The sequence below is a fragment of the Salmo salar genome, chromosome ssa03, assembly GCF_905237065.1.
Source record: "Salmo salar chromosome ssa03, Ssal_v3.1, whole genome shotgun sequence".
NCBI lineage: Eukaryota > Metazoa > Chordata > Actinopteri > Salmoniformes > Salmonidae > Salmo > Salmo salar.
Window position 1 is genome coordinate 99,529,554 of NC_059444.1, and position 19,901 is coordinate 99,549,454.

General features: G+C 46.3%; 1 protein-coding gene across 2 annotated transcripts; it reads left to right on the forward strand.

Moving 5' to 3' along the window:
• Nucleotides 1–504: 504 nt before the first annotated feature.
• LOC106595583 (activating transcription factor 7-interacting protein 1) lies at nt 505–16,911 on the forward strand. Of its 2 annotated transcripts, XM_045715956.1 has the most exons (10): nt 505–656; nt 4,830–4,908; nt 5,681–5,812; nt 9,238–9,324; nt 9,975–10,051; nt 11,980–12,453; nt 13,485–13,554; nt 13,720–13,857; nt 15,001–15,350; nt 16,523–16,911. In XM_045715956.1, exons 2-10 carry the CDS (start codon nt 4,831–4,833, stop codon nt 16,722–16,724), a joined length of 1,608 nt encoding a protein of 535 aa, XP_045571912.1. In that variant the 5' UTR covers nt 505–656; nt 4,830; the 3' UTR covers nt 16,725–16,911. The 2 variants fall into 2 exon arrangements, with proteins under 2 accessions (XP_045571912.1, XP_045571913.1); XM_045715957.1 differs by lacking the exon at nt 11,980–12,453.
• Nucleotides 16,912–19,901: the final 2,990 nt, after the last annotated feature.

The window sequence follows — 19,901 nt, forward strand, 5'->3', positions numbered from 1 at the left end:
ACGTCAATCCCAAAAATTATACTATAAATACAGGTTAAAAAAATAAATACAAAAATGAAAAATGGTTTGATACTTTCTCCATTCCACAGAAATCACAATTATATCAATTATCACAATTATATTCAGCTTGAATCTTTCCAACACATGTTTTACAGGACAAATTCCATGTAACACTTTAAATTAAACGTCCTTTACCTTGTTACAGATACAATATGTGTCAGCCATTTTCCATGCTTTACCCCATTGTATATCCCCATAGATTTTCAACCCCAAAAAAATCTTGCTGAGGGAAATGTAGCTAATTTTACAAAAAAAAATAGCCCTAATCTGTTTATTACTACGTGTTATCGTTGAGGAATGTTAATATATTGTCAAATTAATATATTTTTTTGTCATGTAAAATCTATGTGACTTTTTAAATCATCATCATCAAGCAGAGAGAAATGAATGGTCTCAAAAACCCCACCAAAGTCACGCCAGATGTTTTGAAGAATTCTCGCGATATTCTCTTTGAGATTTACCGATGGGTTCGTTTCCGGTAATCCAGGAAATCGGTGCTCTCTTGTTTTCCTCCGTTTTTCGGTAGCTGCTAACGGAGCTAGCTACTAGACAAGAAAGAAAAGCCCCTTAGCAGAGAACAAAAAAGATCGAGACAGGTTTGTGTTACGTTTTCTAATCTGGAATTGTTTTTTTTGTTGGTTTGTTCTTAATTCATTGGAAATGTTGGAGAGATTGTTGAGATTCTTTAGCGCCGTTGCTAGTTAACGTTAGAAATATAACGTTATTTAGCTTTAACGTTAGTTTTTCCTGCATCCCGATTACAAGGTGGGACGGAGGGAGGATTTTTTTTTTTGTTATCTTAAACCAGAATTGTGTTGGTGTAACCGGTGTGAAATGTCTCCCCGAGTCCTTAAAATAGTTGTTTTCCCCTTGTACGGTAAGGGCCACGGTATTTGTGGAGCGATAGGGTAACGGTACTTCTAGTGTGACTGGTTCGAGTCCAATATGGGGCGCATATGGCAAGTAACAGCTAACGTTACCTAACTTGCAAATAAATGTAGGTAACAAACTTGATTAGTTATTAGTCCAAGTCACACAATAAAAAAAAAAGTGTTGTACCGTGAGCCTAGAAACGAAACGGCAAAATGTCAACAACATTGTGTAAATCATGTTTATGAACTTAAACACTTTGAAAACGTGTAAAGGTTGCGGGCTTCTTTACATTTCTGCCCTGCTAGAGCTGATTTATTGCTCGCCGCCATTGGACTCTGGAACAGTGGAAACAACGTCCTCTGGAGAAATAAATCACGCTTCACCATCTGGCAGTCTGACAGACAAATCTGGGTTTGGCTGATGTCAGGAAAAAACGCTACCTTCCCCCAATGCATAGTGCCAAACTGTAAAGTTTGGTGGAGGAGGAATAATGGTCTGGGGCTGTTTTTCATGGTTCGGGCCCCTTAGTTCCAGTGAAGGAACATCTTAACGCTACAACAATGACTTTCTAGATGATTCCGTCCTTCCAACTTTGTGGCAACAGTTTTAGGGAAAGGCCCTTTCCTGTTTTTAGCATGACAATCAATCAGATGTATTTATAAAGCCCTTTTTACATCAGCAGATGTCACAAAAGTGCTATACAGACACCCAGCCTAAAACCCCCAAACAATGCCCCCGTGCGCAAAGCGAGGTACATATTCATGGAACTATGTACTTAATGATGTTGACACTTTACAGTTTTGTTTCCTATGTCACAGAAGGGCTTTTTTTCTGAAGCCTTGTTTGGTGGGTGGCCTTGGACTACATGTAGGGGTCGTTCATTTGATTTGAGTCACTTTCTGACCCCTTTTTGCTTTCAACAAAACTTTACACACACACAGAGAGAGAGAGAGAGAGAGAGAGAGAGAGAGAGAGAGAGAGAGAGAGAGAGAGAGAGAGAGAGAGAGAGAGAGAGAGAGAGAGAGAGAGAGAGAGAGAGAGAGAGAGAGAGAGAGAGAGAGAGAGAGAGAGAGAGAGAGAGAGAGAGAGAGAGAGAGAGAGAGAGAGAGAGAGAGAGAGAGAGAGAGAGAGAGAGAGAGAGAGAGAGAGAGAGAGAGAGAGAGAGAGAGAGAGAGAGAGAGAGAGAGAGAGAGAGAGAGAGAGAGAGAGAGAGAGAGAGAGAGACTCTTTTTGGAACTGAATGCCAAAACATTCAGGAGATATGGGTTCCCATCCTACCATGAGACGGCCATGTTTTCATTCAGGAGATATGGGTTCCCATCCCCCAACCTACTGTTAGGTTTCGTTCCTTACGTCCATCCTTGTCAATCATTGGTTCATTGGTGAAATTAGCATTATGACAATATCTTTAATTAAATCATTCAAAAACCTTTATTAATGCAATTGCAGACAGAAGTTGACAAACAGGAACATAGCTCGAATGTTGCTGAGTAAGTTCAGCATCAATAAAAAAAAATTCTCCAGTTGTTTTATTAAACCCTAAGTCGCGCCCTGATGATGTCACTGCTTACGTCATCATCCTCTACTCCTGGGACCAGAACCTACAAAGCTGTATAAACAGGGCCTTTATTGTCAGCTAAACCACTAGGCTACCCTGCCGCCCCATATCTGTAAGGTTTTATATCTTATCCAATCATATATCATTTTCTGACTCAGATGTCCAAAAGATTTTTGAAAATCAACATTTCTTGATATGAAACTTTTAAAGTTTCATGTATTTGAAAAATATCTACATTGGTCAGTCCAAAATTCTGTCATGGAAATCCATGTATTTCCTGTCATTTACGGTTTCTGTTCCTTTTTTAAATATTCCATGTATCACTTTTAGTTATTCCCAACTAATTTTCTCATGATTCTCTCTTGTCCTTCTGCAGCAATAAATCACATTTATTTATAACGCCCTTTTTTTACATCAGCAGTTGTCAGAAAGTACCTAAAACCCCCAAACAGCAAGCAATGCAGGTGTAGAAGCACGGTGGCTAGGAAAAACTCCCTAGAAAGGCCAAAACCTGGGAAGAAACCTAGAGAGGAACCAGGCTATGAGGGGTGGCCAGTCCTCTTCTGGCTGTACCGGGTAGAGAGGAACCAGGCTATGAGGGGTGGCCAGTCCTCTTCTGGCTGTACCGGGTAGAGAGGAACCAGGCTATGAGGGGTGGCCAGTCCTCTTCTGGCTGTGCCGGGTGGAGATTATAACAGAACATGGCCAAGATGTTCAAATGTTCATAGATGACCAGCAGGGTCAGATAATAATAATCATAGTAGTTGTCGAGGGTGCAACAAGTCAGCACCTCAGGAGTAAATGTCAGTTGGCTTTTCATAGCCGATCAAACATGGTGATCAATATGTTTTGGAACCTCGACTCACAATAAAATCACAGTATCGAATTGCAATACATATCCTATTGGCACCATAGTAAGGTGAGGATATCGTCAGGTCCGTCTCTCTCTCCGTGCTGAAGGCAGTCGAGTTATTGGCATCAGGGCTCGCTATCTTAAAATAATGTTCTCTCTCTCTCTCGCTTAAATGCTACAGGCCAAGGCAGTGGTGATTTTAGCATGTAAATCTTGGTGGTGGGGGGGGGTGCATGTCAGCAAAACAACAACACAACATTAAACAATACCTTAATTGTACAATGACGGTGACAAACGGTGCCCACACACTGTTAGGGCCGACATAAAGCTGTCCCCAACAGCCCAGTCCCCGACAGCCCAGTCCCCGACAGCCCAGTCCCCGACAGAGCCCCGACAGCCCAGTCCCCGACAGCCCAGTCCCCGACAGCCCGACAGCCCAGTCCCCGACAGCCCGACAGCCCAGTCCCCGACAGCCCCGACAGCCCAGTCCCCGACAGCCCCGACAGCCCAGTCCCCGACAGCCCCGACAGCCCAGTCCCCGACAGCCCAGCCCCGACAGCCAGCCCGACAGCCCAGTCCCCGACAGCCCCCGACAGCCCAGTCCCCGACAGCCCAGTCCCCGACAGCCCCAGCCCAGTCCCCGACAGCCCGACAGCCCAGTCCCCGACAGCCCGACAGCCCAGTCCCCGACAGCCCGACAGCCCAGTCCCCGACAGCCCGACAGCCCCGACAGCCCAGTCCCCGACAGCCCGACAGCCCAGTCCCCGACAGCCCAGTCCCCGACAGCCCGACAGCCCAGTCCCCGACAGCCCGACAGCCCAGCCCCCGACAGCCCACAGTCCCCGACAGCCCCGACAGCCCAGCCCCGACAGCCCGCCCAGCCCCGACAGCCACAGTCCCCGACAGCCCCAACAGCCCAGTCCCCGACACCTTACCACTGCTACACCTGGCTTTCAGAGGAGCCTTGTCTGGCAGCGAAACAGTTCATTCAACCTCATTTACTGCCTTTAAAAAAAAAAACATGGCTGACACGCTTAAACAAAATGTGTTTTCTGATGTTCAAACTATGTCACAAGGGGACGACAAGTGGATGAGAGGCAATCTGTAATTTAGATTCCAATACGCACAGGAAGCTTATTTCTCTCAAATGTAGTTTACATCCCTCTTAATATTGAGTATTGTTGAGTATTTATGTCTGTAATAATAAATCACTTTTGTTGGGGGGGGGGGGAAATCATTCTGATTGGCTAGGCCTGGATCCCCACCAATGGCTACGCCTCTTCCCAGTCATAGTGAAATCCATAGATTAAGGCCAATTAATTGATTTAAATTGACTGATATCAGTTAACTCTTGGATAATTGTTGCATGTTGTGTTTAAAAAATATATCTTTTCTGTTCAATATTTCATATATAATCATTAACCATCCAGAAATATAACTGTTGGCTTTAGTTTAGTTTAACCAGTCTGTCTTCATCCTCACCAGGATGAGGAAGAGGACCAGAGAGCATGAAGATGGGTCACCTGACTCTGACCAGCCAATCAAGATGTTCTCCAAGTATGAGGTAAGCAGTCTGGTCATATTCAGTTGGAATGACTCTGTCGTGTCTCTGGGGGTACCATTAAACGTCATGACAACTCTTAATTCATTGGCTTTCTGTTGTGGAATGTTTTTGGTACGTTGTGTCCAGGTCCAGGGTCTGGTGTGTATTAACCAGGTGTGTGTATTAACCAGGTGTGTGTGTATTAACCAGGTGTGTGTGTATTAACCAGGTGTGTGTGTATTAACCAGGTGTGTGTGTATTAACCAGGTGTGTGTGTATTAACCAGGTGTGTATATATTAACCAGGTCCAGGGTCTGGTGTGTGTATTAACCAGGTGTGTATATATTAACCAGGTGTGTGTATTAACCAGGTGTGTATATATTAACCAGGTGTGTATATATTAACCAGGTGTGTATATATTAACCAGGTCCAGGGTCTGGTGTGTGTATTAACCAGGTGTGTATATATTAACCAGGTGTGTGTATATATTAACCAGGTGTGTGTATATATTAACCAGGTGTGTGTATATATTAACCAGGTGTGTGTATATATTAACCAGGTGTGTGTATATATTAACCAGGTGTGTGTATATTAACCAGGTGTGTGTATATTAACCAGGTGTGTATATATTAACCAGGTGTGTGTATATTAACCAGGTGTGTGTATATTAACCAGGTGTGTATATATTAACCAGGTGTGTATATATTAACCAGGTGTGTGTATATATTAACCAGGTGTGTGTATATATTAACCAGGTGTGTGTATATATTAACCAGGTGTGTGTTCTCCCCAGGTACAGGGTCTGCTCCAGCAGGAGGTGCATAGTGCCATGAAACAGTCTGAATCCAAGATGGCGTCTCTACTAGAGAGGGTCCAGTTACTGGAATGTGAACCGAAATACGACCTGGCCATACACAGACTGGAGGTAAGGAGAGGGGGGGGGACCAGGCCATACACAGACTGGAGGTAAGGAGGGGGGGGACCAGGCCATACACAGACTGGAGGTAAGGAGGGGGGGGACCAGGCCATACACAGACTGGAGGTAAGGAGGGGGGGGGGACCAGGCCATACACAGACTGGAGGTAAGGAGGGGGGGGGGGACCAGGCCATACACAGACTGGAGGTAAGGAGGGGGGGGGACCAGGCCATACACAGACTGGAGGTAAGGAGGGGGGGGGACCAGGCCATACACAGACTGGAGGTAAGGAGGGGGGGGACCAGGCCATACACAGACTGGAGGTAAGGAGGGGGGGGGACCAGGCCATACACAGACTGGAGGTAAGGAGGGGGGGGACCAGGCCATACACAGACTGGAGGTAAGGAGGGGGGGACCAGGCCATACGCAGACTGGAGGTAAGGAGGGGGGGACCAGGCCATACGCAGACTGGAGGTAAGGAGGGGGGGACCAGGCCATACGCAGACTGGAGGTAAGGAGGGGGGGGGACCAGGCCATACGCAGACTGGAGGTAAGGAGGGGGGGACCAGGCCATACGCAGACTGGAGGTAAGGAGGGGGGGACCAGGCCATACGCAGACTGGAGGTAAGGAGGGGGGACCAGGCCATACGCAGACTGGAGGTAAGGAGGGGGGGGACCAGGCCATACACAGACTGGAGGTAAGGAGGGGGGGGACCAGGCCATACACAGACTGGAGGTAAGGAGGAGGGGGACCAGGCCATACGCAGACTGGAGGTAAGGAGGAGGGGGACCAGGCCATACGCAGACTGGAGGTAAGGAGGGGGGGACCAGGCCATACACAGACTGGAGGTAAGGAGGGGGGGACCAGGCCATACGCAGACTGGAGGTAAGGAGGAGGGGGACCAGGCCATACACAGACTGGAGGTAAGGAGGAGGGGGACCAGGCCATACACAGACTGGAGGTAAGGAGGGGGGGACCAGGCCATACACAGACTGGAGGTAAGGAGGGGGGGAAATGTTTATCCTTCTTCGCTGTAACGTGACTCCAAATCAACTATTTACAGTATGTGAGCTAGAGGTGGAATAACCCTCCTCTCTCTCTCTACTAATAGAAACCCTAGTAAGAGGTGGAATAACCCTCCTCTCTCTCTCTACTAATAGAAACCCTAGTGAGAGGTGGAATAACCCTCCTCTCTCTCTCTCTACTAATAGAAACCCTAGTAAGAGGTGGAATAACCCTCCTCTCTCTCTCTCTCTACTAATAGAAACCCTAGTAAGAGGTGGAATAACCCTCCTCTCTCTCTACTAATAGAAACCCTAGTGAGAGGTGGAATAACCCTCCTCTCTCTCTCTCTCTACTAATAGAAACCCTAGTAAGAGGTGGAATAACCCTCCTCTCTCTCTCTACTAATAGAAACCCTAGTGAAAGGTGGAATAACCCTCCTCTCTCTCTCTCTCTCTACTAATAGAAACCCTAGTAAGAGGTGGAATAACCCTCCTCTCTCTCTCTCTCTACTAATAGAAACCCTAGTAAGAGGTGGAATAACCCTCCTCTCTCTCTCCACTAATAGAAACCCTAGTAAGAGGTGGAATAACCCTCCTCTCTCTCTCTACTAATAGAAACCCTAGTAAGAGGTGGAATAACCCTCCTCTCTCTCTCTCTACTAATAGAAACCCTAGTAAGAGGTGGAATAACCCTCCTCTCTCTCTCTACTAATAGAAACCCTAGTAAGAGGTGGAATAACCCTCCTCTCTCTCTCTCTACTAATAGAAACCCTAGTAAGAGGTGGAATAACCCTCCTCTCTCTCTCTCTCTCTACTAATAGAAACCCTAGTAAGAGGTGGAATAACCCTCCTCTCTCTCTCTCTCTCTACTAATAGAAACCCTAGTAAGAGGTGGAATAACCCTCCTCTCTCTCTCTCTCTACTAATAGAAACCCTAGTAAGAGGTGGAATAACCCTCCTCTCTCTCTCTCTCTACTAATAGAAACCCTAGTAAGAGGTGGAATAACCCTCCTCTCTCTCTCTCTACTAATAGAAACCCTAGTAAGAGGTGGAATAACCCTCCTCTCTCTCTCTCTCTACTAATAGAAACCCTAGTAAGAGGTGGAATAACCCTCCTCTCTCTCTACTAATAGAAACCCTAGTAAGAGGTGGAATAACCCTCCTCTCTCTACTAATAGAAACACTAGTAAGAGGTGGAATAACCCTCCTCTCTCTACTAATAGAAACCCTAGTAAGAGGTGGAATAACCCTCCTCTCTCTACTAATAGAAACCCTAGTAAGAGGTGGAATAACCCTCCTCTCTCTACTAATAGAAACCCTAGTAAGAGGTGGAATAACCCTCCTCTCTCTACTAATAGAAACCCTAGTAAGAGGTGGAATAACCCTCTGCTAATAGAAACCCTAGTAAGAGGTGGAATAACCCTCCTCTCTCTCTCTCTACTTATAGAAACCCTAGTAAGAGGTGGAATAACCCTCCTCTCTCTACTAATAGAAACCCTAGTAAGAGGTGGAATAACCCTCTGCTAATAGAAACCCTAGTAAGAGGTGGAATAACCCTCCTCTCTCTCTACTAATAGAAACCCTAGTAAGAGGTGGAATAACCCTTCTCTCTCTCTCTACTAATAGAAACCCTAGTAAGAGGTGGAATAACCCTCCTCTCTCTCTCTACTGATAGAAACCCTAGTAAGAGGTGGAATAACCCTCCTCTCTCTACTAATAGAAACCCTAGTAAGAGGTGGAATAACCCTCCTCTCTCTCTCTACTTATAGAAACCCTAGTAAGAGGTGGAATAACCCTCCTCTCTCTACTAATAGAAACCCTACTAAGAGGTGGAATAACCCTCCTCTCTCTCTCTACTAATAGAAACCCTAGTAAGAGGTGGAATAACCCTCCTCTCTCTCTCTACTGATAGAAACCCTAGTAAGAGGTGGAATAACCCTCCTCTCTCTCTCTACTAATAGAAACCCTTGTAAGAGGTGGAATAACCCTCCTCTCTCTCTCTACTAATAGAAACCCTAGTAAGAGGTGGAATAACCCTCCTCTCTCTCTCTGCTAATGGAAACCCTAGTAAGAGGTGGAATAACCCTCCTCTCTCTCTCTCTCTACTAATAGAAACCCTAGTAAGAGGTGGAATAACCCTCCTCTCTCTCTCTCTCTACTAATAGAAACCCTAGTAAGAGGTGGAATAACCCTCCTCTCTCTCTCCGCTAATAGAAACCCTAGTAAGAGGTGGAATAACCCTCCTCTCTCTCTCTACTAATAGAAACCCTAGTAAGAGGTGGAATAACCCTCCTCTCTTTCTCTCTACTAATAGAAACCCTAGTAAGAGGTGGAATAACCCTCTACTAATAGAAACCCTAGTAAGAGGTGGAATAACCCTCTGCTAATAGAAACCATAGTAAGAGGTGGAATATCTCTGTGTTTCTCAGGCTCACATAAAGAAGGTTAAGAGGAGGGGAGATGCAGCCATCTCTTATGTCAGGATGCTACGACCTCCAGGAGTTAAACACAATCAGGTAGGACTCACACACACTCTCCTCCTCTCTCTCCTTTCTGTCCTCTCTCTCCTTTCTGTCCTCTCTCTCCTTTCTGTCCTCTCTCTCTCTCTCTGTCCTCTCTCTCCTTTCTGTCCTCTCTCTCTCCTTTCTGTCCTCTCTCTCTCTCTCTGTCCTCTCTCTCCTTTCTGTCCTCTCTCTCCTTTCTGTCCTCTCTCTCCTTTCTGTCCTCTCTCTCCTTTCTGTCCTCTCTCTCCTTTCTGTCCTCTCTCTCCTTTCTGTCCTCTCTCTCTCTCTCCTCTCTCTCTCTCTCTCTCTCTCTCTCTCTCTCTCTCTCTCTCTCTCTCTCTCTCTCTCCTCTCTCTGTCCTCTCTCTCTCTGTCCTCTCTCTCTCTGTCTGTTCTCTCTCTTCTCTCTCTCTCTGTCCTCTCTCTTCTCTCTCTCTCTGTCCTCTCTCTCTCTCTCTCTCTCTCTCTCTCTCTCTGTCCTCTCTCTCTCTCTCTCTGTCCTCTCTCTTCTCTCTCTCTCTGTCCTCTCTCTCTGTCCTCTCTCTCTGTCCTCTGTCCTCTCTCTCTCTCCTCTCTCTAACAACACTGTAGAACACACCATTGTTTGTATGTTCCATGGTGGTAATGAGTCTTTGTGAAAGATAATGATGTGTGTTTCACCAGAGGATGCTGGGTTCTGGTCTTGTGGACCTGACTGAGACCGAGACTGAGAGTGGACTGGGTACTGTGGACATCAGCAGGTAGACACACACACACACACACACGTAACAGTACACACACACACACACAGTAGGTCCTGTACCGCTATGAAATGAAATCTCCTTTACACCCCTGGCTCTGACAGGGGTGTAAAAAGTATTTGGGGGGGAAAATGTATTTGATCCCCTGCTGATTTTGTACGTTTGCACACTGACAAAGAAAGGATCAGTCTATAATTTTAATGGTAGGTTTATTTGAACAGTGAGAGACAGAATAACAGCAAAAATATCCAGAAAAACACATGTCAATAATGTTATAAAATGATTTGCATTTTAATGAGTGAAATAAGTATTTGATCCCCTCTCAATCAGAAAGATTTCTGGCTCCCAGGTGTCTTTTATACAGGTAGCGAGCTGAGATTAGGAGCACACTCTTAAAGGGAGTGCTCCTAACCGCAACTTGTTACCTGTATAAAAGACACCTGTCCACAGAAGCAATCAATCAATCAGATTCCAAACTCTCCACCATGGCCAAGACCAAAGAGCTCTCCAAGGATGTCAGGGACAAGATTGTAGACCTACACAAGGCTGGAATGGGCTACAAGACCATCGCCAAGCAGCTTGGTGAGAAGGTGACAACATTTGGTGCGATTATTCGCAAATGGAAGAAACACAAAAGAACTGTCAATCTCCCTCGGCCTGGGGCTCCATGCAAGATCTCACCTCGTGGGGTTGCAATGATCATGAGAACGGTGAGGAATCAGCCCAGAACTCCACGGGAGGATCTTGTCAATGATCTCAAGGCAGCTGGGACCATAGTCACCAAGAAAACAATTGGTAACATACTACGCCGTGAAGGACTGAAATCCTGCAGCGCCCGCAAGGTCCCCCTGCTCAAGAATACATATACATGCCCGTCTGAAGTTTGCCAATGAACATCTGAATGATTCAGAGGACAACTGGGTGAAAGTGTTGTGGTCAGATGAGACCAAAATGGAGCTCTTTGACATTAACTCAACTCGCCGTGTTTGGAGGAGGAGGAATGATGCCTATGACCCCAAGAACACCATCTCCACCGTCAAACATGGAGGTGGAAACATTATGCTTTGGGGGTGTGTTTCTGCTAAGGGGACAGGACAACTTCACCGCATCAAAGGGACGATGGACGGGGCCATGTACCGTCAAATCTTGGGTGAGAACCTCCTTCCCTCAGCCAGGGCATTGAAAATGGGTTGTGGATGGGTAATCCAGCATGACAATGACCCAAAACGCACGGCCAAGGCAACAAAGGAGTGGCTCAAGAAGAAGCACATTAAGGTCCTGGAGTGGCCTAGCCAGTCTCCAGACCTTAATCCCATAGAAAATCTGTGGAGGGAGATGAAGGTTCGAGTTGCCAAACGTCAGCCTCGAAACCTTAATGACTTGGAGAAGATCTGCAAAGAGGAGTGGGACAAAATCCCTCCTGAGATGTGTGCAAACCTGGTGGCCAACTACAAGAAACGTCTGACCTCTGTGATTGCCAACAAGGGTTTTGCCACCAAGTACTAAGTCATGTTTTTGAAGAGGGGTCAAATACTTATTTCCCTCAGTAAAATGCAAATCAATTTATACAATTTTTTGACACTGGATATTTTTGTTGTTATTCTGTCTCTCACTGTTCAAATAAACCTACCATTAAAATTATAGACTGATCATTTCTTTGTCAGTGGGCAAACGTACAAAATCAGCAGGGGATCAAATACTTTTTTCTCACGCTTTGAACCTCGCGGCTTAAACAATGACGCGGCTAATATATGGATTTAAAAAAAAAAAAAACACATTCTGTGACGTGCTCAGTTTTTTGGCGGCATGAAGCTTTCATTAGACCAATGAAATTGGCGAACGGGGTTTAAGGTCAAAACAACTATTTTTGTTTACTGTTTAGATTAAATCGAGCGCTCTCAAACTTCCCATCATTCTGATTACGGTAGTCATTTTGTCAACCTCATCATGGAAAAGACACGGAGAAATGCATATGATGCAGCTTTCAAGTTAAAGGCGATTGATCTGGCCGTTGGGAAAGGAAACAGAGATGCTGCACAGGAGCTTGGTCTTAATGAGTCGATGATAAGACGTTGGAAACAGCAGCGTGAGGAATTGACTCAGTGCAAAAAGACAACTAAAGCTTTCAGAGGGAGGAAAAGCAGATGGCCCGAACTTGAAAATGAGCTGGAAGACTGGGTCGACACACGGAGAGCAGACGGCCGAGGTGTTTCTACTGCGCAGATCCGACTGAAAGCCAAAACAATCGCCACCGCAATGAAGTTTGAGGATTTTAGAGGCGGACCATCGTGGTGTCTCAGATTTCTGAGACGTAAAGGCCTGTCCATCAGGGTACAGACGAGTCTGTGTCAGCAGCTCCCTCCCGACTACGAGGAAAACGTTTCAAACTTCCGCAAATTACGGTATGTATTTATAGTATATAACTCAGGACATACAGTATGTATTTATAGTATATATCAGGACATACAGTATGTATTTATAGTATATATCAGGACATACAGTATGTATTTATAGTATATATCAGGACATACAGTATGTATTTATAGTATATATCAGGACATACAGTATGTATTTATAGTATATATCAGGACATACAGTATGTATTTATAGTATATATCAGGACATACAGTATGTATTTATAGTATATAACTCAGGACATACAGTATGTATTTATAGTATATAACTCAGGACATACAGTATGTATTTATAGTATATAACTCAGGACATACAGTATGTATTTATAGTATATAACTCAGGACATACAGTATGTATTTATAGTATATAACTCAGGACATACAGTATGTATTTATAGTATATAACTCAGGACATACAGTATGTATTTGTAGTATATCTCAGTATACAGTATGTATTTATAGTTTATCTCAGTATACAGTATGTATTTATAGTTTATCTCAGTATACAGTATGTATTTATAGTATATCTCAGTATATAACTCAGGACATACAGTATGTATTTGTAGTATATCTCAGTATACAGTATGTATTTGTAGTATATCTCAGTATACAGTATGTATTTATAGTATATCTCAGTATACAGTATGTATTTATAGTATATCTCAGTATACAGTATGTATTTGTAGTATATCTCAGTATACAGTATGTATTTGTAGTATACGGGTCTTTCTGTTAGTTCGGGTGCCAGTCAGTATTTACTGCGGTGGCCATCTTGTTAGAGCTGTTGGTAGATTATTATCATTTTATTAATGTTATATCGTTAAGATATAAAGGGGGGTCGTGGGTACATTCAATATTATAATTCTACCATAAGCCGCCACCGAAGTCTTTTTTTTTGAGAGAGAGAATTTGTTAGTTCGTCCATGAAACATGGAACCAGCCCTTTACATGTTGTGTTTTTAATGTTTTTGTTCAGTGTTTAATAATATATTTATCTCTCTATAATCCATGTTGTTCAGGTCAGATTCTGATGAGGAGGACTCAGCTGAGAAGAAGAGGAAGGTTGTAGATGGTTTCGGGCAGAAAATGGTAACGTACACACACACACACTACACACCTACACACATGCAGGGGCTAACTCGGGGGGGCTCACACTCCACACTCACACACACACACACATAAACACTACACACACCTACTGATGAGGTTCTGATACTAACAGCTTGTCTGTGGTTGGTTGGTTTGTCTCTCTAGATGTCCAATAAAAAGGCCCCAGACAGGAAGAGAGAAAAAGAGAGGAATGGAAAGAAACAAAACATCCCTCTTCCTCCTCCTACCACTCCGCCTCCGCCTCTTTCTCCTCTTCCTCCCGTTCTCTCTCCTCAAGTCCTGGTAGGTTCCTGCTACGCTCTGACCTCTGACCTCTCTGCATTCCATGTCACCTGTCACTGTCAATGGTATTCTGACAGTGGTTATTAGCAGTTATTAGCGGTTATTAGTGGTTATTAGTGGTTATGATCCAGCAACAATATAGTATTCTGACAGTGGTTATTGGTAGTTATTAGTGGTTATTGGTAGTTATTAGTAGTTATTAGTGGTTATTGGTAGTTATTGGTAGTTATTAGTGGTTATTGGTAGTTATTAGTGGTTATTGGTAGTTATTAGTGGTTATTGGTAGTTATTGGTGGTTATTGGTGGTTATTGGCGGTTATTGGTGGTTATTGGCAGTTATTAGTGGTTATTGGCAGTTATTGGCAGTTATTGGCAGTTATTGGCAGTTATTGGTAGTTATTGGTAGTTATTGGTAGTTATTGGCAGTTATTGGTAGTTATTGGTAGTTATTGGTAGTTATTGGTAGTTATTGGTAGTTATTGGTAGTTATTAGTGGTTATTGGTAGTTATTAGTAGTTATTAGTGGTGATTGGTGGTTATTAGTGGTTATGATCCAGCAACAATATAGTCTTCTGACAGTGGTTATTGGTAGTTATTGGTGGTTATTGGCAGTTATTAGTGGTTATTGGCAGTTATTAGTAGTTATTGGTAGTTATTAGTGGTTATTGGTGGTTATTAGTAGTTTGGCGGTTATTGGCGGTTATTGGCGGTTATTGGCGGTTATTGGCGGTTATCGGTGGTTATCGGTGGTTATCGATGGTTATCGGTGGTTATCGATGGTTATTGGTAGTTTTTAGTGGTTATTGGTAGTTTTTAGTGGTTATTGGTAGTTTTTAGTGGTTATTGGTAGTTATTAGTGGTTATTGGTAGTTATTAGTGGTTTAGTGGTTATTGGTAGTTATTAGTGGTTATTAGTGGTTATTGGTGGTTATTAGTAGGTTATTGGTGGTTATTAGTGGTTATCGGTGGTTATCGGTGGTTATCGGTGGTTATCGGTGGTTGTCGGTGGTTGTCGGTGGTGATCGGTGGTGATCGGTGGTTATGATCCAGCAACAATATAGTCTTCTGAAAGTAGTGATTTTCTGTTTTTCTCTCTCAGTACCTTTCAGACCATATAACCTCTCCCTTCTCTTGTGTGTGTAGAAGGTAGAGGCTTCTGTAGTACCAGTGACCAGACCACCAGTCACGTCTCCAGATGGTCCAGTTAAAACGGAGGGCACGGTGAAGATGGAAACCACGGTTAAGACAGAGGAGTCCTCGTGTCCTCCAGTCCCTCTTCGTGTTCCTCCGTCTCAGAGTGAGCTGCTGTCCCGTCTCCCTCCTCTCCCCCCAACCCCATTCCCTTCCTCCCTCCCTCTCGAGGCCGCCTCTTACTCCATCCCCCAGAAGCCCCTAGTACACCTGGCCCGTATCCGAAACCCTGCCCCCTGTCTGGTCATCCACTGGAGGGTCATTGAGGAAGACCCCGCAGCGCCCGACATGGACAGTTACAGGTACAGACACACAGAGCGACCGGGCTCTCGCTGGCTATGAAAGTGAATGGGGCAAGTTGTGCAATTTGTCCAACTTTCAAATCAACTGAAATCATCTCCACGTTTTTGGTGATTTATGATTACCATTTACAAACAACAATAGAAAGGAATGTCTCCCTCTCTCTCCTACCTCTCTTCCCCCTTCCTCTCCCTCCCTCTCTCTCTCTTCTCTCTCCTCCCTCCCTCTCTCTCCTCCTCCCTCTCTCTTTCTTTCTCCTCCTCCCTCTCTCTCCTCCTCCCTCTCTCTTTCTTTCTCCTCCTCCCTCTCTCTCCTCCTCCCTCTCTCTTTCTCTCTCCTCCTCCCTCCCTCTCTCCTCCTCCCTCTCTCTCTCTCTCTCCTCCCTCTCTCTCTCCTCCCTCTCTCTCTCCTCCCCCTCTCTCTTCCTCCCCCTCTCCCTCCCCCTCTCTCTTCTCCCCCTCTCCCTCCCCCTCTCTCTTCTCCCTCCCTCCCTCCCCCTCTCTCTTCTCCCTCCCTCACCCTCTCTCTTCTCCCTCCCTCACCCTCTCTCTTCTCCCTCCCTCCCCCTCTCTCTTCTCCCTCCCTCCCCCTCTTCTCTCCCTCCCCCTCCCTCTTCTCTCCTCCCTCCTCTCTCTCCCTCCCTCCTCCTCCCTCCCTCCCTCTTCTCTCCTCCTCCCCCTCCCTCCCTCCCTCCCTCTTCTCTCCCTCCCCCCTCTTCTCTCCTCCCCCTCCCCTCCCTCCCTCCCTCCCTCTTCTCTCCCTCCCCTCCCTCTTCTCTCCTCCCTCCCTCTCTCTTCCCTCCCCTCTCTCCCCCTCTCTTCTCTCTCCCTCCCCCTCCCCTCTCCCCCCTCCCCTCTCTCCCCCTCTCTCTTCTCTCCCTCTCTCTCCCCCTCTCTCCTCCTCCCTCCCTCTCTCTCCTCCTCCCTCCCTCTCCTCCTCCCTCCCTCTCTCTCTCTCCTCCCTCCCTCTCCCTCCCTCCTCCTCCCTCCCTCCCTCTTCTCTCCTCCCCTCCCCTCCCTCCCTCCCTCCCTCTTCTCTCCCTCCCCCTCCCCTCCCTCTTCTCTCCTCCCCCTCTCTCTTCTCTCCCTCTCTCTTTCCCTCTCTCTCCTCCCTCCCTCTCTCTCTCTCCTCCCCCTCTCTCTTCTCCCTCCCTCCCTCTCTCTCCCCCCTCCAGTATCTACATCGCTCAGGAGAGTCATAGCAGCAGCGTCTCCCCGTCCTGGAGGAATGTGGGTGTGGTCAAGGCCCTGGCCCTGCCCATGGCTGTCACGGTAACCAAGTACCAATCGGGTACCACCTACGTGATCGTGGTGGGCAAGGACCGGTACGGTCGCTACGGACCGTACAGCGACATACAGACTGTCCTCCTGGCGTAGAGATGTGGCTGGGAGGTGAAAGGTTACTGAGATCTAGTGACCTGCTAGACTCTGGTATTCTCTGTGCTGCCATCTAAAGAGGAACAGATGTATTTTCAACAGCATTACACCGATCCAATGAGGGATGCTCAGCGACGCGTCCCAACGAATTCCACGGAGGAGGGGGGGGCCGAGCGTCTGTGGGGGGAGGGTGGGGCCGAGCGTCTGTGGGGGGGAGGGGGGGACTGAGCGTCTGTGGGGGAGGGGGGGTGCGCGAGCGTCTGGGGGGAGGGGGGGCCGAGCGTCTGAGGGGGGAGGAGGGGGCTGAGCGTCTGGGGGGGGACCGAGCGTCTGTGGGGAGGGGGGGGGCGAGCGTCTGTGGGGAGGGGGGGGCAAGCGTCTGAGGGGGGAGGAGGGGGGGCCGAGCGTCTGGGGGGGGGGGGGACCGAGCGTCTATGTGGGGGGGGGCGAGTGTCTGTGGGGGGGGAGCGTCTGTGGGGTGGGGGGGTGTGTTTCACTCCACCCTTGTACTTGATTTGATGAATTTAAAGTCACTAATTAGTTAGGAACTAACCTGAATGTAGACGTGGTGAAAGATGGAGACTTCACCCAGAAAACCTGGAATATTAGACTGATGAGGACCACAGGGTTTAAAGATGGAGACTCATCCTTCATCACCGCGGTAACCGACCTGGTGTCATTCTGCATCTTTAATCACTGAAACCCGAAACCAACATCTGGGTTGAGTCACTCTGTTAATATATCTGTCCTAGTTGAGTCACTCTGTTAGTACATCTGTCCTAGTTGAGTCACACTGTTAGTACATCTGTCCTAGTTGAGTCACTCTGTTAGTATATCTGTCCTAGTTGAGTCACTCTGTTAGTATATCTGTCCTAGTTGAGTCACTCTGTTAGTACATCTGTCCTAGTTGGGTCACTCTGTTAGTATATCTGTCCTAGTTGAGTCACTCTGTTAGTACATCTGTCCTAGTTGAGTCACTCTGTTAGAACATCTGTCCTAGTTGAGTCACTCTGTTAGTATATCTGTCCTAGTTGAGTCACTCTGTTAGTATATCTGTCCTAGTTTGGTCACTGTGTTAGTATATCTGTCCTAGTTGGGTCACTCTGTTAGTGATGTTGTCATGACTACCAGTCACACCTGTTATTTCATAACTTTCTTGTTCAGCTTTTAACCACCATTGTATAATAAACTATCTCACGGTTTCCTAACTTGTCCTTGTAAAGTTTGTGACCGTCTTTGATGATATGAAAAATGGGTTGTCTGTGTCTGTATGGCCCAGAGCTTCTGACTGTGCAGGCTTTTGTCCCAGCCCAGCACTAACACATCTGATTTCAAATACAATGGCCTAAATACCAACCATCTCTCCAGGACTGTGGAGTTACCAGACACCATCTCTCTCCAGGACTGTGGAGTTACCAGACACCATCTCTCTCCAGGACTGTGGAGTTACCAGACACCATCTCTCTCCAGGACTGTGGAGTTACCAGACACCATCTCTCTCCAGGACTGTGGAGTTACCAGACACCATCTCTCTCCAGGACTGTGGAGTTACCAGACACCATCTCTCTCCAGGACTGTGGAGTTACCAGACACCATCTCTCTCCAGGACTGTGGAGTTACCAGACACCATCTCTCTCCAGGACTGTGGAGTTACCAGACCCATCTCTCCAGGACTGTGGAGTTACCAGACACCATCTCTCTCCAGGACTGTGGAGTTACCAGACACCATCTCTCTCCAGGACTGTGGAGTTACCAGACCCATCTCTCCAGGACTGTGGAGTTACCAGACACCATCTCCAGGACTGTGGAGTTACCAGACCCTCTGAATAGAGACCATCTCTCTCCAGGACTGTGGAGTTACCAGACACCATCTCTCTCCAGGACTGTGGAGTTACCAGACACCATCTCTCTCCAGGACTGTGGAGTTACCAGACACCATCTCTCTCCAGGACTGTGGAGTTACCAGACACCATCTCTCTCCAGGACTGTGGAGTTACCAGACACCATCTCTCTCCAGGACTGTGGAGTTACCAGACACCATCTCTCTCCAGGACTGTGGAGTTACCAGACACCATCTCTCTCCAGGACTGTGGAGTTACCAGACACCATCGCTCTCCAGGACTGTGGAGTTACCAGACACCATCTCTCTCCAGGACTGTGGAGTTACCAGACACCATCTCTCTCCAGGACTGTGGAGTTACCAGACACCATCTCTCTCCAGGACTGTGGAGTTACCAGACACCATCTCTCTCCAGGACTGTGGAGTTACCAGACACCATCTCTCTCCAGGACTGTGGAGTTACCAGACACCATCTCTCTCCAGGACTGTGGAGTTACCAGACCCTTTGTAGTAGTAGTAGATCTACACCTGTTTTTTTGTAAATGTCTCTCTGTTCTGATCTAGGATCAGGTGCCTTCCTGACCTTATTCATCATGATTGGAAAAAGGCCAAACTGATCCTGGATCAGCACTCCTACCCTGAGACGCTTTATGAATACAGACACTGAGCTGTGGTTCACCAGCAGGTGGCACCAGATCCCCAGAAACCCCACAGTCTCCTTCACGTCAACTAGCACTTTCATTCCTAGGCTGTGTCCCGAGTCTACACCCTTTTTTTCCCCCACAAGTGTGCACTTCACATAAGATTGGTGTATGCATTGGCTGGAGGCTGGGAATTTCCAACATTTTTTTGTTGTTAAATCCACGCGAGAAAGTGTGCAAGACAAAGTGTACACTTGGGGATTAAGGGTGGAGAATGGGGGACGCAGACATTGACCTATACAGTTACCAGGACCAATGATCACAGGGGACAAGAAGTCACTTTAATATAAAATACATTTAATAAGACCAAACTCCTATGATGAGCCCAGGCTGGGAGGGCTCTGTCTCTATGGAAACAACAAAGACAAACAGAAGCTGCTGTTGGGGTAGAATAGAATGGTATAGAATCCAATAGAATGCTATATAGAATCCAATAGAATGCTATATAGAATCCAATAGAATGCTATAGAATCCAATAGAATGCTATATAGAATCCAATAGAATGCTATATAGAATGCTATATAGAATCTAATAGAATGCTCTATAGAATCCAATAGAATGCTCTATAGAATCTAATATAATGCTCTATAGAATCCAATATAATGCTCTATAGAATCTAATATAATGCTCTATAGA